This window comes from Crocodylus porosus, unplaced genomic scaffold, assembly GCF_001723895.1.
Source record: "Crocodylus porosus isolate Cpor-Errol unplaced genomic scaffold, CroPor_comp1, whole genome shotgun sequence".
In the NCBI taxonomy this organism is placed as follows: Eukaryota; Metazoa; Chordata; order Crocodylia; family Crocodylidae; genus Crocodylus; species Crocodylus porosus.
This window is the reverse complement of record NW_017728886.1, coordinates 205,407,474-205,427,473: the sequence shown is the minus strand read 5'-3', so window position 1 is coordinate 205,427,473 and position 20,000 is coordinate 205,407,474. Positions and strand designations below refer to the sequence as shown.

The following is a 20,000-nucleotide window of genomic DNA, read 5'->3' as shown; positions in this document are numbered from 1 at the left end:
CTCCTAGTAAGAGCAGTTTCTTGTCTCCTGTCTAATCTCTACTAGGATCCAGAAACCAGGTGGTACAGTTCCTAAGGACTTTTATCATTGAGTTCAGCCCAAGATACAACAGCCTAGCCATTTTAATTCAAAAGTAGGGTTGAAAAGAAGATGGTGTCCATCTTTAATAATAGTGTAGTTAACCCATAGAAGCATGGAAAGTTAGGATTGGAAGGAACCTCAGGAGGTCATCTAGTTCAACTCCCCGCTTAAAGCAGAACCATCCCTAGCTAGATCATCCCAGCCAACGCTCTGTCTAGCTGGATTTTGAAAACCTCCAAGGATGGAGCTTCCACCACCTCTATGGGTAATCTTCTCCAGTGTTATACTACCCTCCTAGTGAGAAAATTCTTCCTAATATCTAACCTAAACTTGCCTTGCTGCAAATTGAGACTGTTGCTCCTTGTTCTGTCATCTTCCACGACTGAACAGTCTAGCGCCATCCTCTTTGAAACCACACTTCAGGTTGTTGTAGGTTGCAACTAAATCCTCTCAGTCTCCTCTTCTCTAGACTAAATAAGTCCAGATCCCTCAATCTTCCCTCATAAATCATGTCCTCCAGCCCCCTCACCATTTTTGTTGCCCTCGGCTCTCCAATTTGTCCACATCCTTTTCGTAGTGGGGCTTCCAAAACTAAACACAGTACTCCAGATGTGACCTCACCAGTGCTGAATAGAGGGGAATAATAACTTCCCTGGACCTACTGGCAACGCACCTACTAATGTAGCCTACTATGCTATGAGCCTTCTTGGCAACAAGGGCCTGGCTCTTTTTCACTTACTCACTGTAACCCCCAAGTCCTTTTCTGCAGAGCTTCTGCCCAGCCAGTCAGCCCCCAGCCGATACTGGTGCATGGGATTGTTCTGTCCTAAGTGCAGGACTTTACACTTGTCCTTGTTGAACCTCATGAGATTCCTTTTGGCCCAATCCTCCGATTTGTCTAGGTCACTCTGGTGTCATCTGTAAACATGCTGGGAGTGCCCTCTATGCCAACTTTCAGGTCCTTGATGAAGACATTGAATAAAATTGGTCCCAAGATCAATCCCTGGGGCACTCCACTTGATACCGGCTGCCAACTAGACATTGAGCAATTGATTACTACTCTTTAAGCTCAATGCTCCAGCCAGTTTTCTAGCCACTTTACAGTCCATTCATCCAGCCCATAATTCCTTAGCTTGCGTGGGGGAATGTTGTGGGAGACCATATTAAAAGCTTTGCTAAAATCAAGGTATACCACATCCACAGACTCAGTCATCTCATCATAGAAGGCAGTCAGGTTGGTCAGACATGTCTTGCCCCTGGTGAATCCATACTGACTGTTCCTAATCACATTTTTCTCCTCCAAGTGCTTAGAAATGGATTCCTTGAGGATCTGCTCCATGAGTTTTCCAGGGATTGAGGTGAGTCTGACTGGTTCCTTTTTGTGATTTTAGTTTAGTGAAGAGTTCCCTGCTAAGCCAACCTGGTCTTCTGCCATACTTGCTAGTCTTCCTGCATATTGGGATGGTTTGTTCCTGCACTCTGAGCAAGGCTTCTTTGAAGTATAGCCAGCTCTTCTGACTCCTCTCCCCCTCAGTCTGGCTTCTACCCATGAGTATCTTGAGTGAGTCAGTCTGCTTTTCTGAAATCCAGTGTCCCTACTCTTCTACTCTCCATCCTTCCTTTCCTCAGGATCCTGAACTCAGCCATCTTGTGGTCACTGCTGCCCAACTTGCCATCCACTACTACATTCCCTACCAATGCCTCCCTGTTTGTGAGCAGCAGGTGAAGAAGAGCACAGCTCCTAATTCACTACTTCAGCACTTACACCAGGAAGTTGTCCCCGACACCCTCCAAAAACTTCCTGGATTGCCTGTGCACTAGTATATTGACCTCCCTGCAGATGTCAATGTGATTGAAGTCCCCCATGAGAACCAGGGCCTGTGATTGGGAAACTTTCACTAGCTGTTTGAAAAAAGCCTCACCCACCACTTCCTCATGCTCTGGTGGTCTATAGCAGACCCCTACCACAACATCACCCTTGTTGCTTTCCCCTCTGACCCTAACCCATAGACTCTCAAGGGGCCTAGCTCCAGCTTCATACTGGAGCTCTGAGCAATCATATAGCTCCTGTACCTAAAGTGCAACTCCCCTTCCTCTTCTCCCCTGCCTGTGCTTCCTGAAGAGTGTATACCCATCCATGACAGTGCTCCAGTCATGTGATCTATCCCACCAAATCTCTGTTATTCCAACCATATCATAGTTCTGTGATGTAGTAGAATACCTGGTTTCTAAAATCATGTCTGCCTGAGGGGATTAAAACCTATGTCTTCCACCTCCCAACAGAGTAACTTATTGCCAGGCTATTGTTGAGGCTCCAGGTAGAGAAGGACTCTTCACCCTTCCTATTGAAGCTGAGCCCCTGTGCAGAAAGGAATGCAAAATTCATGGAAGCAGAAGAACAAGAAGAGGGAGAATAACTTTAGCTTGGTGTTTAAGATACTTGTCTAGGAGTGGGAAGTCATGGGTTTTAAGGCCAGACACTTAGAAGTAAGGTACCTAAAGCTTTTGGATCTGGCCCTGAGTTCCCTTACCTCAGGACCAATGGCAAGAGGGAGTGCTTTTCTGCTAGACTGATATAAATATTCTGAATAGGAAAGCTATACTCTTAGCCCCCTGAAGAGGTTAAAACGTTTGTATTTTTAGCCATTTATGTTATTCAGATCTTGTAATCTTTTCTGATTGTTTTTGTTCATTGTCCCCTATTACATGCATTTCAGTATAAAACGAAAAAAAATTGTTTTAAAACAAATTTTTTAGCAATATTTGTAAAATTAAACAATGAGAAGAGATTCTTGAGATGAACTGTCTAATCTAAAAAGCATGATACCTTTTCATGATTCTGTTGCCTTTGAAATTGTGATTATTTTAAATCAATTATATAATTGTCAGCATATTCTCCACCTTATTGAAAATAGAATTCATCTACTACTGGAAAATTAATGTTTTGCTTGAGGCATTGCCCTTTACCTAACATAAATTAGAGAAATTGATTAACACAATGAGGAAAAAAAGGTATACCTTCCCCCATAATGTGTTTTTGATGGCTGTTGCTTGATAAATTAGTATATTGTGTGTTTTTTAAATGAATATGATTTATTGCTGTTGTCAAACATATGAAGAAACACAAAAAAATTGTTTGCAGGATCATTGACTTGAACATATCAATGGTACTGTTGGACAATTCTTGCTGAGTGTTAAGATGATTTATGTAATAGACCGAAGGTTTCCACAATAATGCATTATCGTCTCAAGCTATCAAGTCTTGCTCATGCAGAGACAAAAGAAGCTAAAAACACTTGCTTCTGAAGGTCCTCCATTTAGAAACTGGAGATTTAGGTTGATCCCATTAAAACTCCAGAAAACTTCACTGTCAGATATGCAACCCGAACTCTCAGATGCGTATAAAATAAATTGTTGTTTTTTCTCTCCAAATGAGCTTGTTGTTTTTACATTATTTTCAATTCATAACTATTTCAGTTATGTAACCATGTGTTCAATGATAGAAGAACCTGAAGCATCTATCTTTAAAAAATGGCATCTTTCTACAGATGCAGAAGCCTTTGTGTAAATGAAAAATTAAGATACAATCACATTAATTTTTTTTTTAAATGGGTGCCTTTGTAAGAAGACCATGTTTTTAGGGACTTATATCTAATACCATATTTTGTTGAGAGTTTGTATAATTCTGCCATCCAGCACTTAACTTAAACTTACCTGCTGGAAGATGTCTTTTGATAGTAGTTCTGCTCGTCCCAGTTTGTGTTAGATATTTGGATGTTTGCTGCCTCCTGTGGTCATTGTGTTTAAATATCTCCTTTTCTTCCATTTCTTTTTCTCCATTTACTTTCCAAACTTTGATATACAACATTCAATACAAGCATAAATAAGCTTTCTCTTTTGATCTGTAGTCACCATAATTTATTATGTAGAGTTTTTTTGTCCTTATATTCCCTTCTTTAATTGTTATACAGTCTGTCATACAGCCATTTCAAGTATTTCAAATACCTATCCATTACAATGAATGTTTTGTGTGTGTTAAAAAGGAAATAAAATTCATTGGCTTGATTGTGCTACTAATCATAGTGGCAAAAAGAGAAGGCAGGGCAGAATGGCACCTTAAGAACTATCTGGTTCAGGCTATAAGTTTTCATAGGCAGCAGCCTCTGATTCATAGCATCTGACAAAGTAGTCTATCTCCTGCAAAAGCTTATGCCTGAGCCAGTTAGCCTGTAAGATGCTTAATATGGTGAAATACCTCTTTCTAACCGTAGTAAGGGAAAGATTCCCACAGTTAATGGCAGAAAACTCATGTGAGTACTCTTTGGTGATTTTCACCACTTTGAAGGGTATATTTTCTGTAAAAGAACTGAATGTAACATTTCACAAACATTAAACTAGAACCATAGAGTAAGTTCCTTCTGTTTTTGGGTCAGTCCTGTATTTATAACTGTTAAATTCAGGTTCAGCTTTGTTAATTTAAATAAAATACCAAACACACCACATTCACAGTGGCTTGGTTTTGAGGTTCTTGTAACCAAACATCTAAAATGTAAATATGCTCAAAAGTGCTTATGATGATACTCAGATGCAATTCAACTGTTTTCTTTAACAATGTAAAATAAAGGCTTGATCTCGTCAATACATTCCAGTAGGGTTTAACTGGGTTTGTAACGTCATTTCTCCTGGTTATAATAAAATATAGGAACTCTCCCTAGTGCTGATAACCAATAAGTTCCTCCCTTCCATAGTTAGGGGGAGAAAAGCACACTCACTGCTAAGTCCTCTTTCAGTCAGGGGTGAGGCAAAGAAAACATGCAGTGCTATGCCCTCTCGGCTTTAAAATTACAATTTGCTTTCAGTGTCTTGACTAGTAAAATAAAGAAGAGATATTCCCTGGCCTTCAGGATACAGCAGAACTGTGGAAGTCTGACTAAACCTTAAATCTAAGTAACATGTAGAATGTAGTGTTAATCAGTATAAAACTCTGAAATGCAATTAGATATACCTTTGAACTAGAGTTGGACACAAGCATTCACAGCAGCAATGAGACAAACAGTAGTAGCGACATTATTTCTTGGTATAGCAATGGTAGAGTAGAAATATGTGCACACAGATGCACAAAATAAAGAGGGCACTGCCTCGCTAGATAGGAAGTATTAGCATAGTGAAATATTCCTTGTACTAATGATCTCAAAAATTCACTTATTGAATTAGATTCTGCCTCACATTAATGGGTTTTTTTTCCCCTAAAAAGGTGCAGGCACTAGTACTGTTCACTATTCACCTCCCTGCTGGCACCAAGGTAACAACCTCCCAAAACTTCCTATATAACCATAGTACTATGGGGAGTAGTTTATTACAGCTTGTTAATTAATTTCCACATTAGTTACATATTGTACTGTTGTTTTATTATTTTCTTTAATACTCTGCCACAGCAATCTAAAAATTTGCACAATATCATTTGACAAGTATCTATTAAATTGTGGCATCAAATGCACTATAGCTGGTTTGTAACTAATAACAGTGTAAATTTTTAGTTGCAATGAAGAGAGCATACGTAGTAACCTTGAATTCATAATGCTTAACCTACATATATAATGCATGTGCATACTCTTAACTATACATTTGGATGGTAGTAATTTATCAGACTAGTGTTTCATTTAAATTATAATAAGTGAAGTTACATGTCATCATTGTGGTGCATTCGCCACTCTATTTGAAGTGATACTAATTAAACATATATTTGAAAGAAAAAAATCATTCTTAAATGAAATCTACATTTTATAAGCATATACAGTAGAATGGTTGGCAATTCAAATATCAGATTAATTGAGCACACTGAATATTAGTGGCTATCACACAGGTAGTTTTCTCAGTATTTGGCTTGTGTCCTCGCTAATAGTGATGGTCTTTTTCAGCCCCAGTGCAAATCTAGAAGCTTGCCTCCCAGTATTATACAAACAGAGCATCTGAGGAGAAGAGTCAGAGTCATAGATGAGATCTGTTAAGTTCTTACTTCAGCAAGTTGAGAAAAGAGAAATTCCCCTGGCAGACTCTTCCCCTTAGAAGAGCATTGAGGAGAGATATCTCATTCAGTTGTTACCCTGGTGCCAGCAGGGAGGTGAATATTTCCAGGAACAACTCTGTTTGTTTGTGGAATGGTACAGGGAGATTGGGATAGAGCCAGGGTGGGCACATTGTTCATCCTTTGAATTCAAAGATGACCATGATGTCACTGGTTGGTTTGGTTTCTGTGGACACATGAATGGCTGATCAGGTCAATTTGTGCTTTGAACCATCTGTGGTTACGCTGAGCGAGAGATGCCACTTTGGGTTGTTTAATCAATAGTGGACATGTTGCGGTTGTGAGATATACGCTGCTTGCACTTCTGCTCTGCTCCAGCAGGTCTTTTCTGCTTGTAGATGGTAGCTCCAGTATGGATGAGGCTTCAACAGGTGGAACGATCATGTGTGAGATCTTCCTAAGACTTTAGGTCAGTGTTGAAATGTTTCAAGGATGACTTGAAGGAGTCCTTGAAGCATTTCTTCTGGCCTCCCTGAGAGCACTATTTCTCCTTTAGCTCGCCATAAAAGATCACCTTTGGCAGTTGCTCATCTGACATCCTGGTGACATGGCCTGCCCATCTCATCTGTGATTCCATGAACAGTGTGTGAATGTTTTAAATGCCTGCCATGTAAAATCCTCAGTGTCTGGGACCTTGTCTTGCCATCTTATTCTCATCAGTTTCCTCAGACAGCCCATGAAGTGAAAGCTACATAATGTGGTGTCTGTATACCATCCAGGTTTCACATGCATACATCAGGTTTGGCAACACAGTGACTTTGTAGACTTTCAGTTTGTTTGTTGACCGATGCCTCTGCACTCCCACACATTTTCACATAGTCTGCCAAATGCCATGCTTGCTTTAGCAATTCTGGCATTGGTTTCATGATCAATGTGAACTGCATGTGACAATGTACTGCTGAGATAAGTGGTCTTGTCCACTGCCTGAAGGGTTTGGCCATTCACTGTGATGGCAAGCTCTGTGTAAAGCTTTTCTGGTGAAGGCTTGTGCATCACTGCTGTTGTCTTAGTTTTTGTTGATTGTGCAGGCAAAGTTGTCACAAGCTGAAGAGAAATGGTTCATAATCTGTTGAATGCCAAATCTAAGTCTGACATATAGGGAACAGTCATCAGCAAACAGAAGATCTTGAACAGTCACTTTCTGCAACTACATTTTCATAGGGGTGGGCAAAATATGGCCCACATGCCAGATGTAGCCTGTCAAGATCCCTCAGCCCTGCCCAGCCCAGGTGCATGAGGCAGCCTGGGATGTGGTACATGTGTTTGGTCCCATTGTGCCAAGGTACACATCAGGGCTGGGCTGGCACAGTGGCCAGACTCCACTTCACTGTAGACCTAGTGGTGGAAGTTCCTTCCAGTTGCTGCTGTCAGCGTCACCACTGCTGCCAAATCCAGCCCTGCTGCCTAATCACCCCAGCCTGTCCACTCCACACCCACCTTCAGGGGCTCCAAATGAAGCGGGCAGGCAGGGGTTCCATGGAGATTGGCCAGGGACCTGTGTGGGCAGAGTGTGTGTGGCCAGGCAGATGAGATGGTGCTGCTGGTGGGCAGGTAGCAGGACAGGCAAGTGAGGCTGGGGCTGTGATCACAGGTCAGTGACAGCATAGGGTCAGGGCCTGGGACAAAGCTATGATCTGCTGCCCATACATCCCTATGTAGGGCACCAGTTCTGCAGGTGGGGGCGTGAAGGGAACAGATTGAGGTTTTGCCCTGGGCCCCAGCCCTGTGCTGTTATTGCCCCATGATCCCAGCCCTGGCCCCTCCCACCTATCCTGGTCCCAGATGCCACTCCCTGACTGCCCATGGCCCCATCCCATCTGCCTGGCCAAGCACATCCTGCCCATGGAGGTCCTGGGCTGGTCTCCATAGAGACCCTAAGATTCCCAGATAGTGATAGCATATGGCTGGGCCCTGGGGCAGAGCAACTGGGGAGTTTTGGTGAGCTTTGTGGCTGGCTGGCTGGGGGTGCTGACCTGACCCAAGGAAGCAGGGAGCGCTGACCCAGCCCATGGCAACTCACCAAAACTCCTTAAGTGGCCCTCCGGCCCAAGTAATTGTCCACTCTTGGAATAGAGTAAGTGTGAAAAATATCTTCTGAGGCTTTGAATTCCTATGGGGCTGTCATGTAGTAAATGTACAGTAGTTCGAACCCAACCTTTTTCCATTCATACCCCTTGCATCTTTCCAAACAGACCAAGCCACCTCATCTACCCATAAGATGAATATGAGAGGGCTGTGAGGCAGATCATCATGATGGGCAGTTTATGCAGTATATATGAGATCCACTTGTCCAGAATAACCTTTCTGGTGTCATCACTCTCTTCCTTCCCATCACGTCTCTACTCTTTCATTATTTCTGTTATATCAAGTGAAATTTAGGCTGTAAGCCTTTGTGGAAGGGACTTTATATTTTTATCTGTCCTGTTAACATACTAATTTGGCAGCTTATGCAATTACCTATTGTTTGCTTAATCCTAGTTTGTTTTCTTTATCACTGCTATGTTTCTTTCCCATCCAGTGAGGAATTGTTTTTGATGCACACATTTTCTGCCTTTCATGGAGTCTTAACTGATGGCTGCATTAAAACTTTGTCAATGCCAAGAAAGAAGGCTTACAAGCTAGATGCCAATATTCTTTCTCTGAGAACTCCTACTAGAAAACCACACCAAATGCTAAAGAGTCAAATGCCTGGAGCAGGAGGGAGGGCTAGTTTACCATGGTACGGTCTTCTTAAGAACAGAATCAGTCTACCAGACAAAGATAAACTAAGTTCCTCACACATAATGATGGGTTTGTTGTCAGGTTTTGTTGTTTTTTTTGTCCCATATTTCTGCTCCCATGAGTTTATCCATGAATCTTCTTTATATACTATGGTACCCTTAATTTGGAACAGATCTCCAGGTGCTGTAAATAGCTATAGTGTCCTTTGACTACAGTGACAGGACATTCCTTTTGGGCATGGCAAGGTGCACTTTTCTGGAGCAGGTTATTTAGTTATGGCTTCCAGCAATATCTCAATAATTCAGTGGAAGCATGTAAAACCTTATGTTGTAAATCCAGGTGAAAGGCTTTATGTACATGCTTCAGCTGGGCGGAATAATCTCAGGTGTTGTGATGAAACTATCTCTATCTCTGTTCTGAATAACTGAATTCCTCTATGTTATCTTTTGGGACACTGGTTCATCTCTTGGCCTTCTGCGTAGCTTTGCATTTCATACACAGTGTTATACTACATTAGGAAATGAGTAGCCACATCTGCACAAGACATTAACTGCACAGTACCTGAATAATACTGTGCAGTAGCACATCACAGCGCCAACAGTGCTAATATGCTACTGTGCAGTATTATTAAGCTACTGCTTGGTGACATCACTAAAAAGGCATTTGTCAGTGCCACTGCTCAGCAACTCTGGTTACTGCACATTTATTTAGTACTTGATTATATAAGTACTAAATAAATGCTCGGTAACCACTGTGCATTAGAGTCTCGTGTAGACACATCCAGTATGTTATTAATAACTGCTGAGAACAATATAAATTCTGTCCAGTCTCATGTTTGCAAAGAGGAGCATTTTCATACTTCCTCATGGCAGTTGTGAGGAGCTAGATATAGCTGCAGTCCTTAGTACATGGTAAGTAATGTTAACACCCTGAGCAACCACGTTTCACAAAAGGCAAAAAGAAGGATAGGATGGTTCCCACAATGTAGTGGCTGGAAGGAACAGACTGTGTCCCTGCAGAAAAGGATAGGTGGCATAGCAGTTCCTCTCCCATATCCACTGGGATACAGCTGAGGTCCATGCACTTCTCTGGCACCCTGAACATAAGGTTTTCATTGAATGACTACATTTGGACCCTCTGCAGTCTTAATCCAAATCACATAACACTGTTATCAAAATAGTCCTCTCTATCTCTCACAATTGAACAAAGCAATAAACCAGGAATTGAAAAACATCTGCGCATGTGGAACTTCCATCATCTCATAACCCTCCTTTCCTGTCAGGTTACTGCTTTAACCACCTTCAACCACAATGCTCACCTTTCCCTTTGAAGTACAAAAATATGCCCACACAGCCGTCCCTTATCCCCATATGAGCCTACCTGCTGTAGAAAGAGCATAAATAATAGCAATTCCTGTATCCACTTTGGTGTATCCCTCTGACTTTTATCTGTGGCATTACCTTGAATAAAATAAGTTATATGATTTAACAATGTACAGCAGAAACAGTCACCTTATGGAGTAAATTGCTTAGATGAATAAGAAAGACACATATTTGTGAGCTTATAGATTAAGAAAGGAAAAATCCATATTCTTGAAATATAATTTCAAATGTATTTTTGATAACTATAATATATGCCTATGCAATGCGCATGCTATTTCTATATTAATTTGTTTTTCTTTTGAAGCCAAATGAATGCATGTTTCTTTTATATAAGCCAAAAAAAGCAATAGGCTTCTTTTATACTCTGTAGTTCTTGATCTCAGTAGCAGGGAGTCTCATAAAGCATTTTTGATTCAATGTTAATTTTATAAATTGAATTCCCTTTTCCACAATTCCCATGAAAAAGGCATACAACTAGATGAAGACTCTTGGAAAAATTTAATTGTACCCTTGAAATCTGTTTGAATTCAGGTTCTTGAGGGGAAGAAAAAGCTCTGTCTAATGAAAGCTGTGAAAGTACCAGAGGTTGTTATGCCTTTGAGGCAATTTTTATCCTATATATAATGGTGAAGCTCCACCATTATAATATATGAGTGTTTAAAATGCTCTCTTTGCTAAATTGAAACTTCTGCTTAAATGTATAAGTGTTTTTGTTTGTTTCTACATGGCTTTTATAAGGCTTTTGAGTAACTTGCAGTAATATCTATATTTTTTCCTTACAGTCTTTTCCTGGCCCAAGTCTTGAAAGTGAAGATTTCAACATACCTCCCATAACTCCTCCATCATTACCTGACCATTCATTGGTGCACTTGAATGAAGTAGAGTCTGGGTATCACTCTCTGTGTCACCCAATGAATCATAATGGCCTGCTTCCATTCCACCCACAAAACATGGACCTACCTGAAATTACAGTATCCAATATGCTCAGCCAAGATGGGACTCTGCTTTCGAATTCACTTGCAGTGGTAAGGAATTTTCATCTTTGGTTTTGGTGCTAATTTAAAACATTCAGATGTCTGATATACTGATACAGGGCTGTCTGTCCCCAGGTCTCAAGTGGGATTAGATTGCTTGGCTTTGCTTTCTCAGCAATATTACTCTGATTATATGAAGTGATATATTGACCCATTGAAGTCAGTGACAGTTTTGCAGTTGACTCTGTTGGGGCCACGATTTCACCTACTGACTTCAGTAGCCTTATGCCATGTTTTCATTGGTGTAAATGAAAATAGAATACAGCCCAATGCATTTTATTTCAGTTTGAACAGATTTTAGCTTCAGATAACTGGGGTTTTTTGGTTTCCTTACAAGGTCTTTTCTTTCTAATGTGCATGTAATGAGAGATGTACAGAAATTTAGCTTTCGCTTTCTTGTTTACTATACTTCAGGAAAACACCAAATGTCATTTCTGACTGTAGACCAAATCTTTTATCCTTCTTCACAGTTTCCAGTCATTACCCTGCCAGAAATTCCATTAAAACTATTGAAAATCTGCCTATTGTGCCAAACTAGACCCAAATCAACCTTATGGGTATCTCCACATATGTGTCACAACTTACACAGTTTAGGTGCCTATTCCCAGAAGAATGAGCCAAATTGACCCTTCCTGCTGAAGCTAGGCCACTGGCAGCCAAGGATATAAAATTGACAGGGCCACCAGAAAGAGAGCATGCAAGAGAGGCTGTAATCATGATAGTTTAGTGGTTAAGACACATTCCATGACAGATATTCTGGGTCCTGGACTCTGCTAAATAGGTTATTTACTATTTTAATCAATGATAATCTAACATAAAATGCATAAACAGTCTGCCAAGAAGATCTAGCACCCAGGACTCCTTCTCATGGAAGCATTCTCATTACTGATAAGTCACACTCCCACTTGTTGGTTGACTGTTGATGCATTTTTATATTAGACATTAGGCATCTGGATCAGTCCTCAGCTGTTGGATGCAATTGATTTGGATTTTTTTTTGTGACTAAAATTCTGACTAAATTCTGTTTAGGCAGCTACAGTACTGATTAGGATCTGGCCCAAAGTCATCATGGTCCTGATCTTAAGATATTTGCCATTTTTATGTCTTTCTATCTGTCCTGACAAAATTGATTACAAGTCTAGAGCCATCTTAAATATTCCAACAAATATTTTTCAAGAAACTCTTAAGAATAAGTATCATACTTCAAGTATATCACCTGTACAGGTGTGCAGATAATTTTGTTTTGTGGACAGCAAATCCCAAACTTTCAAAAATCCTCTGTGAAAAGTAATGAAGACCTGGTATCAGGGTAGGTTGGCTCAAGGCAACAGCTCTTGGGAGCAGTGAACCTATAAACTCGTGACTAGTACTCCGTAGCTTCCTGCCATCCTGCCTGGTCAAGAGCGGAGACCTGGAAGCTCAGGGAGCAGTCACTGAGACAAGAGCCTCTAAACTTGGAAACTCAATCTACATGGCTTCTAGATGGCACCTCATCAGATGGCCTCCCTAAAGTTGGGAAGCTCTAAGTCCTGCTATACAGCAGCCTGTCAAGCTCAGGAGCTTTAAGCCAGAGGCTTCCAGCTTCTATTAGCTCATAAACCAAGGAGCTGAGGTGACAAGCTGTCAGGAAACTATGCAGGCTTACAACAGACACCCAACTGGTAGACAGTATTCCATTGTAAATTCATTAAAATCAAACTGTCTTCAACCAGTATTTCCAACTAGGTCAGATCAGACAACTAGTAGAAGCCTGATTCAGAACTCCTATATGCTGTGCAGCTGCTATCCAGTACACTAAGGCAATGGAATAGATTGCTCAGAGAAGTTTAAAATCCCTAGGGTGTGTGGAGCGGGGTGGGGGGGCGGTGAAGGGGGTGGTGAGCATCGCCAGAGCAGCAGTGGTGCATGGCAGCCATGGTGGGGCCTGTATGGCATTCTGGGCCATACACGGGGCCCCAGGCAGTTGCCCCAATTCACCCCACCCCAGAATGTCCCTGCTTCACTTAAGGAGGATGGATAAGCACTGGACAAGATCAATTTAGGAGTAGCATTCCTATATTTCGGCAGTGATTTGGACCAGATGACCTTTTGTGATCCCTTCCAAACTTGATTCCATGATTAAATGTTCTCTCTTTATATTTGAAGGGAGAATCTGAACTTCAAGAGCCTACATGATGGAGGGAGTGGGGGGGGACTTTCAACACAGAACTACGGAAGTATTTTTGAGATTAACTTAAATTTGTGTAGCTGTCCTAAAAACTGATAAAATACAATATTGGATCTCATTATGAAATAAAATGAGCTGACGTGTTCATAGAACTAGAACTATGGAAGTACCTGATGAAGTACCTTAACACTTCAGTAAAGATGTAAAGCTGTGTTTCATTGAATTCACTGTTTTTGTGCCAGGATTTTAGAAACTATGTATCCTTTTAAAACCACTGATGTTCCATGGTAGCCCCTTGTAAAAAAACTATGAACAGAGAGACTTGAAAGTTTGGAGATTATCACAAAGAGCTAGTTGATGAAGGGCAAATAGTAATAATACTGATACTAACAACAACAACAATGAAGATGATAATAATTACTGAGTAGTGTAACTAGGCAGTCTTGATGTCAGGACATAATTTAGTTCAGGACTCCAGGAAATATAGGAAAAAAGAAGAGAAGCACTAAGTTTACCGAATGAATACTGGGTAAGAATGATCCTGCAGGCACCGCTGATTGTCCTAACTGAACTGTTACCTCTACATTGAATCGCATCCACTCACAAAACACCTTGAGTGTGTTTAACTCAAGCTGGCTGATGTGTCACAGAATAAGCCACAAATAAAGTTAGTATAGCTCATTAGATGCTAATATGATGCCTTTCTAGTTTGAGTGTTACTTTGCAGTGTGGCTACTCTAATTAGAGGTAGAATAACCTGAAAGTAATTAACTCAAATGCAGATAATTCAAGCTTACTTTGCAGTGAAGAAAAAGTCACTCCACATTGCTTTCAACCTTCTGGAACATCAAAGGAGACAGAAGAATTTGTGTAGAATTATAGATATCTAAGATGCAGCACTTGATAACGTTTCTTTTCTTTAACATTCTACCCTCTTGATATAACTCACCACCAATCTTGTTGTTGTTAATTATTAAATGGACCAGTTGTATTTTTTTTTTTTTACTATAAACGTTATTTATCAATTTCTCCCACTTTCCAAAAACTTGTTACCAACTCTTTGATATACTAGTTGATCAAGGGCAAATAATAACAACAAAACTAGTATATCAAATATCGATGTTGGCAAATTACAACACCCTAGAATGAGTTTAATTTTCCAGTCGCTAATAATTATTTATACTGGAATTGTTCTCAGCACTGAATCCTTGGTAGAATAGGGAAAAAGCGCTAGTTCATTTATTTTCTTCACTGGAATTTACTGATATTAGACCAAATTCAGTTTTAGTATAAACAAGTATAACTTCATTGAATTTGGCAAATAAACTCTTCCTCTTGAGAACGTTATGACTAAATAGTTCTTAACTATACAATATTTCAGCAATGATATCTATGTTTTTGATCCTTCACTTGGATTGAATGGTCTGTAGTCAACTATAAACAGATTATTTGACACTTTCCTTTAAGTTATTTTTATTAACTAATAAATTTATTAGTTGTAAACAGATGGAAGTAAATAAGTACACTGACCTCAAAGACAAAGCTGAAAAATATTGGACACTCGAATCACATCATTTTCCTTTCATCTCAACTGGGAACTGTTTGCTTCTATAAAATTACAATGTTTTTGAGCAAGGGCTAAGTAAAAGCCAAGGTCTTCAAGATTTGACCCAGTATAGTTAAAAGTTACTCCATCCTACATGTTCAAAAGCATTCATTTGATAATCTCCAACTAAAATTCCTGGTTTACTAAAACTTGTATATAGACCTCAACTTCCACTGAAATCCCTTTGTGTAAGGACTGCAGGTTTAACCCAGGATCTGTAAGAGTTTTCATCCATAGAAGTGCTTAAGTGCACACAATAAGAACCCAGTACCAGCTCAGGGAGTTCTTATTAAGGATCAGCCTCATAGATTTTTTGCACTGTGGAGGTTCTTCTGAAGAATTTCAGTGTTGGGAGATGAGAATTTCCCATTGGCATTTACATTATCTGACAGTTAAGTTAGAATTAGCCTGCTTTGAAATTTGATTGAAGTCTCTCTCTCATACTCCTTACTTAAAAATAATCATGATTTCTCTTCTTCAACACAGTGCTCTTAGTTTCTATGCTTGCTTCTCTGTTCTTGCCTGGATCTCTGTTTTCTACCAAGCACACTTATGCTAGAGCAGGGCTTTTTGAAAAATGTGTTCATAATGGTGTGGTATAGAAAATTTACAAGAAAAATATAAAAAGGATTTCACTTACACTCATATTTATAATGATGTCAAACACAAATTTCTTAAGAAGTTAAATGTATGCAGTACTTAAAATAGATATACAGGACTCAAAATTATGCAGCTTTTTGTAATATTGCAACAAAAAATTGCAACCCTCTACTCCTGGGACATCAGCTCCAGCTGCAAGACTGCAGTAAATACATATGGCATAACTATGATATGCCAATATTTAAAATAAATTGGATATCTAGATATAACTTCATAATGAAAATGCATTGATTAGTAAGTTAACTTATGTATGGTGGAAGAAAAGGAGCCTTTTCCAGTGTACTACAATGTTGGCGGTTCCACTGTATCTAGGTCTGCTTCATTTTCAGTTATTAACCTATTTAGGCTTCTTTGTACATATGAATATTATCCTCCTGAAATAGCCCTAAGACAGTAAGAAGTACCCATTAGCCATTTGCAAGCAAAAGTACCTATATAGTGCCTCACACGAGAGTGTTTTTTAATCTGAAAAATGTCCTTTAATATGCTACAAAGAATGAAATGTTTCTTGTGTTTATGTGCTTAACATAAAATCATAGACATGCCAAGATCTGGAGTACATTTTATGGGTGTTAAGAGTTTTCTTAGCAAATCTGAATTAAAATTCACAATGCTGCTTTTAGATAAAAAGAGCACTAGAATTTTTAGAGTGCTTTCATATAGAACACTTATGCTAGAGCAGGGCTTTTTGAAAAATGTGTTCATAATGGTGTGGTATAGAAAATTTACAAGAAAAATATAAAAAGGATTTCAATTTCTCTGAATGCTTCAGATTTCAAGTTTTGAAGTTGAAAGTGAAAAAGATGTTAAAAAGCAATAAAACTGGGGGGATTTATTTCCCAGATGCTTTATCTGTATTGACAACAAAAGCCAGTATAATGCATATAGTTAGGTTTATTGTCATTTTTAGTATACAGTCAAGGCACACTTTGAATTCAAAGGCTACTGTACAACTGTTTTGACAACCATTACATCGGTAGGTAGTGTGCAGGACATACGAAACTGAAGAAGAAATGTTTCTTTAGGTCTATAGGGAGTGCAGTACATCAATGAATTCAGATGTATTAGAGCAGCATGAATTTCTAATACTTTGCTATTATGGAAAAGACCACTGGCATATTGAATAATGCTGCTTTCAAAGCAGAGCAGAAAATATGATTACAGACAATTTCATTGCTGTTTTTAAAATAAATATTTTCAAAATCTTGAGGTATTTTATTTCATGTAATGCATAAAATATGTAGCAGTGGACAAGAGCTAAAGATCTTTTAGGACACCAAAGAATAGATGATGTCAGCTGTAATTATTCAGATTTAAAATAATAGAAGCATTAGTTTAAAATAAAATGGATGTCATAGGGACCTGTGTCCTTATATAAGAAAAGCAATAAAAAGAGATGATTTTGCCCACCTTGACAGAAGAATAAAGGCAATGAATAATTATTTAACATTATGCTCCGATTCATCAAAGCCTGAGCAATTACTTTAGTTTTTCAGAAATTATATATTTTTTAGATATGCAACCCATGAGAAATTAATATCTTAAACAAAATACAGCACAGTAGTTCAGCAAAGGAAATCAAACACCTATGTTGTTTTAATTTTCCATATTAGGTAGAAAGCAGCTACTGTTTCTTATTCATACAGTGATTGCTAATAAATCCAGTAGAGGAGATTGTTGTTGTTGTAGCTGGAACGTGTTTAAGATACTTTGTTTCACCAGCTTTGTACATATTAGTTTAAAATCAGTATTCGTGACTCATCTTGTGGCTGACCTACACGCTTGGGGGGTGGGTTGGGTTTTTTTGTTGGTTTTTTTTTTTTTTTGGCACCTAAAAGTGTTAGAACAAACCACTGAGTCAAATAGCAATTGTATATTGCTGAGGAACAAAATGAATAACTTTCTTTACCATAACAAAACAAGAGATTTTTCCCCTTCCTAACCTTAGTGTTGAGATTTGAATCGTGCTTGGATACACATAATCTCCCTCCAGCCTCTGCCCTGTGTTTTATAAGACAGTCACAGAATGATAGGAGAAACTTTCAGTCTCTGGTGAATAGTTCACATCTGTATCTCCTTTCCAGGCTTTGGTCTTCACTTGATCAACATTTTCTGTTATTCCACACAGACATGCTGTTACTCCAGATTTTATTACTGTGAATTATTGTAATCAGAAATGCTGAATCATATGTTTAAGGTCATAGAACCCCTTGTATTAATAGATTGTTTTTTTTAAAATATTTTAAGCCTTGTTGTTTTGGGGAGAATCATTTTTACAGTTTAAAACCTGGGTTTATGCAATGATGTTAGCTTTGCAAGGCAGAAGAACATGGCAGTTAGTGTAGATATTGTTAAACAGCATAGTTAAAGATAATTGTTAACTTTATTGTCCTCAGTAGAACTGAGCTGTTCTGCATTGCTTCCCCCTGGGCCCTGGGAGAGGCCCTCCATTGTACTGTTGTTATAAAGACAGTCTATATGACACATGAAGGGAGAAGGTTAGAGGTAACTTGATTTAAGTTAATAAACATCTATATCCTTATATGAGGATAAGGTAACTGATAATAGGTTCCTGTGCCTAGCTAACAAAGGCACAAGACCCAGTTCATAAATTCATTCATAGATTGTGAAGCTGGAAGGGACCTCAGAAGATCATTGGGTCCAGCCCCCTGTACCAAGTAGGAAAGACAACTGGGGTCAGGTGACCGTCCAGTCTCCTTTAGAAGATTTCCAGGGTAAGCAACTGGACCACCTCTAAAAATAGCTTATTCCATAGTCTGAACAGTTATTCACCGAGCCCTTTCTGTATGCCCCTGTTATAGCAGTAAGCTGCTACCAAGTCCCCTCTAAGCCTTCTTTTTTTTCAGGCTGAAGAGTCCCAGGTCCCTCAGCCTTTCTTCATATGGCTTGCCGAGCAAGTCTCTGATCATATGGGTGGTTCTTCTCTGGACCCTTTCAAGCTTTTCCATGTCCTTGTTGAAGTGCGGTGCCCGGAACTGGATGCAGTACTCCAGCTGCGGTCTCACCAATGCCGAGTAGAATGGAAGAATCACTTCCTCGGTTTTGCTGGAGATGCATCAATTGATGCATGCCAAAGTAGTATTTGCCCTGATGGCTACAGCATCGCACTGTAGGCTTATGTTCATACTGTGGTCTCTTATTACCCCCAGGTCTCTTTCATTTGTAGTGCTGGTCAGATCGGCGTTGCCAAGCCTGTAGGTGTGTAGGGGATTATTCATCCCCAGGTGGAACACTTTATATTTCTCAGTGTTAAACTTCATCTGGTTCTGATCTGCCCAACTTTCCAGGCTCTCTAGGTCCACCTGTATCTGCAGCCTATCTTCAAGCATGACCACACTTCCCCATAACTCGGTGTCATCCGCAAACTAGGCCAGTAAGCAATTCCCCCTCGCATCCTGAGGAACATCACTGGCCACTTCTTGCCAGGACAACACGGATCCATTCAGTAGGACTCTCTGGATGCTACCCCACAGCCACCTTCCTACCCACCTAACTGTCTCGCAGTGATTGGAAGCTGATGCTAAGTTAACTCAAATTCGGGTTTGACAGTGGGGGCAATTAACCCACTGGAACAACTTACCAATGGATCCGGGGGATATGCCATTACATGGAATTTTTAAATAAAGATTGAATTTCCTTCTAAGGTAATCTGTATTTTGCCACAAGGTATTGGACATGAAGCTGGAATTTACTTGCTGAAATTATGTATCTTGTCTTATGCAGGAGTTCAGACAGGATTCTCACAGTGGTTCTTTCTGGCCTTATAGACAATGAATAAGCTGCAAATTATGGTTGTACTGATTACCTGTATCATGGGTTAGTAACTTATGACCCATGGGCTGGATTTGGCCTGTGAAACCATGAGACCTGACCCATAGGTGTTGGGTTTTGGTGACATTCAGCAAGTGGGCTTAGCTATAGGCATTCTTTGTGTGCAGTTTGTGAAACAAGCATCAACTGTAGTTGTTCTCCCCATGCTATGACATCAGCCCTCCTCAGTCCTGCCAATCTTCCTCCCCTTGCAGACCTACTAGCCCTCCCCTCAATCCTGGCTGCCCCTTCCCCCAGCCTCATTGACTTGGATCAGGTTCTCAGCGTGTTTCCCAACACCAGCAAACACATGCACGGGCTACTCCTGTTCTATTACCGTGTTTCCCCGAAAATAAGACATACCCATAAAATAAGCCGTAGCAGGATTTCTACGTATTTGCGCAATATAAGCCATACCCCGAAAATAAGACAT

At 39.8% G+C, this 20,000-nt stretch overlaps 1 protein-coding gene across 2 annotated transcripts in view; it reads left to right on the top strand.

Annotated features, from left to right (window-relative positions):
* Positions 1-20,000, top strand: part of TOX (thymocyte selection associated high mobility group box) — a 301,228-nt gene that overhangs the window by 164,223 nt on the left and 117,005 nt on the right. Inside the window, exons 1-2 of one of the 2 annotated variants that reach the window (XM_019548458.1) lie at positions 1,408-1,439; positions 11,052-11,294. In XM_019548458.1, the coding sequence (XP_019404003.1) occupies positions 1,419-1,439; positions 11,052-11,294 (264 nt within the window). In that variant the 5' untranslated portion in view covers positions 1,408-1,418. Of the gene's footprint in view, positions 1-1,407; positions 1,440-11,051; positions 11,295-20,000 lie in introns of those variants that run through there. The other variant, XM_019548450.1, reaches the window with a different exon arrangement.